The sequence below is a fragment of the Rhododendron vialii genome, chromosome 7a (assembly GCF_030253575.1).
Source record: "Rhododendron vialii isolate Sample 1 chromosome 7a, ASM3025357v1".
Taxonomy (NCBI): Eukaryota; Viridiplantae; Streptophyta; class Magnoliopsida; order Ericales; family Ericaceae; genus Rhododendron; species Rhododendron vialii.
In genome coordinates, this window is record NC_080563.1 from 41010964 (window position 1) to 41016002 (window position 5039).

Genomic DNA, 5039 nt, shown 5'->3' on the forward strand with positions numbered 1-5039 from the left:
CACCTACTTACAGGGTATTCAACTAAAGTCGGAGCAAAGTTTCGTATGAACTGGCCCCAAATGATAATTCACGAAAACTTAACTAACAAATACAGCAAAAAATAAACTAGGACAAAAAAATTAACAAATACAAAGATATTTGAATTAGTCTAAAAAATAAGGTGGCTTATTAAGCCAAACATGGCGTAGCGCTTAGCTGGACGTTTTAGAGCAAGCACACTAGATGAGCAAAAATACATTTTTTGCTATTTTACCTAAGAGAAACATAAAAAATAGTCCGCACCAAATGAGCTAAAAAAGGAGCTAAAATGCATTTGTGAATAGTTGTTCTCTATTTTTACCTATGTACTATTCATACTCCTCTCTTTTTTTATTATTTCTTTCTCTCTCTCCTCCCTCCTTTCTCCTCTTTTAAATAATAAAGATAATAAAAAAATGAGTAAAAAATATATATTTTAATTGGAGTTAGGTAAAATAAATAATATTGGTGTAGTGTTGAGAGAGATGTGAGTAGGTAAAATGAAAAGACTGCACTGTTGATCAGCATTTTTACATTTTTATTGGTGTACATGCTCTTGGAGAAAGAAGTTCTTAGCTGGACGTTTTAGAGAAAGAAGTTCTTCAAGTGGGACAAACTTCCGTTTAACATTCGTTATTACTTTTGAGAGTAAAGTCTGAGAGTTGGACGTGGCATGAGATGAAGTTTTGGATTTTAGTTGAGTTAATCACAGTCGTTGACTGGACCAAAATGGACATTAACCATTTACAATTAACCATTTCACAACATAGGAGTATTAGCTTACAAAAGTTCAAAACGAAACAGAGATCAGCACATCTACATAAAATGGCTACGGACATTACCACCCCAAACTACCTGCTTTGGGTCTGCAAATCAAAATTATTAACAACACCATTTTCCATTATTAGTCCCAAAATACCTCTTAAAAAAAACCACAATACCCAAGATATTAAAGCGTGAGAAGAGGCGGTGCCGCGGCAGACTGAGGAGGATTGGTGAGCATGTGCACGACTTCCCTCATCGTAGGCCTCTCGACGCTCTCGTCCTCGACGCACATCATAGCAATCTTGAACAGGTTCACGACGCTTGTTAGTGGGTACCCGTTGAGCCTTTGATCGATGACTGCAAGCACTGAAGCTGTATCGGACGGGTGAGCAAGCTCCGATATCGTCTTCTTGACCCACCTCACTATGTCCACTCCGTCTCCGAACTCGCCCACAGGTTTTCGGCCAGCGACCAGCTCCAGGAGGACAACACCGAAGCTGTACACGTCGCTTTTCTCATCCACTTTCAGCGTGTAGGCGTACTCTGTTTGTGTAGCACAGTTGAACAGAGAGATCAATAAAGAGCTTTACAAACAAAAGAACCAAAAGATGATCAAGAAACCAAACAAAATTACCAGGGACAAGTGATTCTCACCTGGAGCAATGTAACCGTAAGACCCAGCAACTGAAGACATGCACTCCGATGCTCCGGCATCCCGCAAGAACTTAGCCAACCCGAAATCAGCCACATGAGCCTCGTAGTCCAAATCCAGCAATATATTGTTCGACTTCACGTCCCTGTGAATGATCAATGGCGAGCAATCGTGGTGCAAATAACAGAGTCCCTTCGCCGCCTCCACCGCGATCCTGTACCTCGTCTCCCACTGCAAGTGCGCCCCCTTCGACCCGTGAAGCATCTCTCCCAAGCTCCCATTCGGCATGTACTCGTACAGCAACAAGTTCGTATCCTTGTTCGATACGTACCCCAACAGCCTCACTATGTTACGGTGCCTGATTCGGCCGAGAGTCTGTATCTCAGCCGAAAACCCGTGATCGCTGCAGCCGGACCCACGACCCACCAACCGCTTGATCGCCACGTCGATGCCGTTGGGCATGGACCCGCGGTAGACGATCCCGGCCCCTCCTTTCCCTATCACATTCTCCTCCTTCAAGCACTCCAAAACATCCTCTGCTTTGAAATCCAACCGTTGAAACGTGGTCAGCTTCCACGCCCTCGATTTCTCCAATCTCTTCCCTCTAATCCGCATGCACGTAAGCGTAATAACAGCAAACACAGTAACAACAACGATGACCGTGACAATCACCTTCGTCGTACCAAACGACGCCGCATGCTGTTTCTTGAAGGAATCCTTAGGAGTTTGGTAGAAAGGGCATGTTTGGTTATGCGACGGACAGAGTTTGGCATTACCGGCGAAGGAGCTGGAGTTGAACGCCTGGAACTGGCCGCCGGTGGGAACTCCACCGGAAAAGTCGTTGTAGGAAAGATCTAGCTGGTTTAAACTAGTCATCGAGGCAAACTCGTTAGGAATGGGGCCACTTAAGTAATTCCTAGACAAATTGAGCACTCCCAAGATGGGTAGTTTTGTTAAGTCTAGTGGGATTTGACCGTACAAGCTGTTCTGGCTGAAATCAATTGCACTTAATGACTCACATTGGCAAATTGAAGGTGGGATTTCACCGGTGATGTTATTGGAACTAGCACTGAATTTCGAAAGTTTGTTCAGATGGAAGATTTGCCCAGGGATAAAACCGGTAAAGTGGTTGAAATCGAGAGAGAGAGTTACCAGACTGGCTAAGTTCCCGATCGCCGGAGGGATTTCCCCGGTGAGTTTGTTGTTGGAGACCAATAAAATAGTGATCGTCTCGCCGGAAATACGCGCCGGAAGCTCGCCCGCGAACAAGTTATCGCTCAGCTCGAGCATGTCTAACAATGGCAAGTTGAAGAAACCAGCCGGAATCGTTCCGCTCAAGTAGTTCTTGCTCACTCGCACCCGAGTCAGCGACTTGCACTCGCCGAGTTGGCTCGGAATCGGGCCGACGAAGAAGTTCTCCATCAGTATCAGCATCTTCAACCTCCCCCCACTGCACAACCCCCTCGGGATTTCCCCCGTTAGGTGATTCGACGCGACGTCGAGGATCATTAGCTTCCCGTTGCGCCCGAGATTGTCGGGCAGTTCGTACGTGAAGTTGTTCTCCCAAATCTGCAACACCTCGAGATTCGGTAACTCGCCGATGAACGACGGGATGGAGCCGTGGAGATCGTTCCCGAAGAGATTTAACAAGGTTAGATTTGTTAGTTCAACAAAACTCCCCGGAATCTCTCCGGTTAAGTCATTGATGGAGAGGTCAAGAGATTGGAGGCTCACCAGACCGGACAATTCCGGAGGTATGAAACCGGTTAGCCGGTTCATTTGGAGGAACAAGCTATGCATCATCTTTAAATTTCCCAAACTCGCCGGGATTTCGCCCGTGAGGTTACACCCGGCCAAATCGAGCAGTCGCAGCGAGGTCAAGGCTCCGAACTCCGGCGGGATGCCCTCGCCCTCGTAGTTGTTAAAGTACCCCAGCCATAACTCTTGAAGATCAGGTAATAGAGCGAGACTCGCCGGGATTTTCCCGGTGAGTCCGTTCCCTTGTAATCCTAAGCTCTGCAAGCTAAGGATTTGGGAATAGGCCTCCGGTATCGTGCCGGAGAAGTAGTTCCCGCCCAGATGGAGAGTCTTCAGCTTCTTCAGATTGACAAACTCCGCGGGAAGGTTTCCCGAGAAGTTGTTGTTGTAAATATCTACACCTTCGAGGTCCGGCATTCCAACGACAATTTTCCCCGGGAAGGACCCGCTGAAGTTGTTGGTGGACAGGTTGAGGAGCCTCATCGACGTCAGATTCGACAGCTCGGCGGGGAGGGAGCCGGTGAGGTTGTCGGCGGCGAGGGTGAGGTTCACGAGCCTGTCGAGGCGGCCGATGACGGGCGGGACGACGCCGTGGAGAGGGGTGAGGGAGACGTTGAGCGAGACGACTCGCGAGTCGGCGTCGCAGGTGACGCCGGAGAAGGAGCAGTGGGACAGGGGCGAGTCGACCCAGTCGGCGAGCCCGGACCCGTTGGGTCCGATCAATGAGGACTTGAGCTTCAAGAGGGTTTCGAGGTCTGAGTAGGCGTGGCAGCAGAGCGGGAGGATAACGGAGAGGAATTGGAGAAGATAATACAGAGGAGATGTTTTCATTTTTTTTTGTTTTGGGTTTCTTTTTGGGTTTCACTGTTTTGGAAATGGGACGTACGAAATGGGATTGGGGAGTGGGTTCAAATAAGTAGTGGCATTGCGAGGAATCGAAGAATCTGAGAATCAAAATTGGGTGAATAAACTACACATGGAAAGTGGAGAGAGAGAGAGAGTCGATGCTTTTCTGGGTTTCGGCAGAACCGGCGTGATACGGTGTTAAACGGTGGCTAACGGAGGCCGGAGATGGCATAAATAACAGTTTGTACCCCTAAGATTGGTAGTATTTGTTGACAGAACACTTGGAGTAACTGTTGAATGGGTATTGGAGTCGTTGGGACCTGGGGGGGGGGGGCGGCTGTCCCGGCCGAGGGGGCCCCGCTCTGATTTTTATCCGACGGTCGGAAACGTTCACTTCATAGAGCTTGTCGAGTTAAATAAGTATGCAAAAAATCAATTTGATCGGATATCTTTAAGTGCCGGATCGGAACACATATAACTTGCCAATAATGGGTTCTAGTAGATTTGATATGGTGTTTCAGATCCATTCTTTTCAAGACAAAAAGGTTTCTATTAGGCACTTAATGATATCCGATCGAGCTGATTTGTTTACATATTTATTCAACTCGACGAGCTCTACGAAGTAAACATTTTCGATCGTCGGAGCAAGACTGGAGCGGGGCCCCCTCGGCCGGGACAGCAGCCCCCCCAACTCCGAGTCGTTGATAGCGGAATGTTTTGGAAAAATTCACATTTTCATGTGTTACTTCCTCTGTCTCATTTTTATTGTTCATTATTCTATTTGTCTTTTTTATATCTTTTGCCTATATTTTTTAGTGTAAACCTTGAAAAATATGCAATATAATGTTTTGGAAAAATTCACATTTTCATGTGTTTCTTCCTCCGTCCCATTTTTATTGTTCATTATTCTGTTTATATTTTTTTTGTCTTTTACCTATATCTTTTAGTGTGGATTTTAAAAAATATGCAATATAGATTTTGTTTGATAGATCTCAATAA

The 5039-nt window shown here is 46.5% G+C and overlaps 1 protein-coding gene across 1 annotated transcript; it reads right to left on the reverse strand.

The window, feature by feature from the left end:
• Window positions 1-764: 764 nt before the first annotated feature.
• Window positions 765-4197, reverse strand: LOC131334474 (receptor protein kinase CLAVATA1). The gene is made up of 2 exons (XM_058369508.1): window positions 1439-4197; window positions 765-1327 (listed from the first exon to the last, which is right to left on the reverse strand). Exons 1-2 carry the CDS (start codon window positions 4023-4025, stop codon window positions 969-971), a joined length of 2946 nt encoding a protein of 981 aa, XP_058225491.1. The 5' UTR covers window positions 4026-4197; the 3' UTR covers window positions 765-968.
• Window positions 4198-5039: the final 842 nt, after the last annotated feature.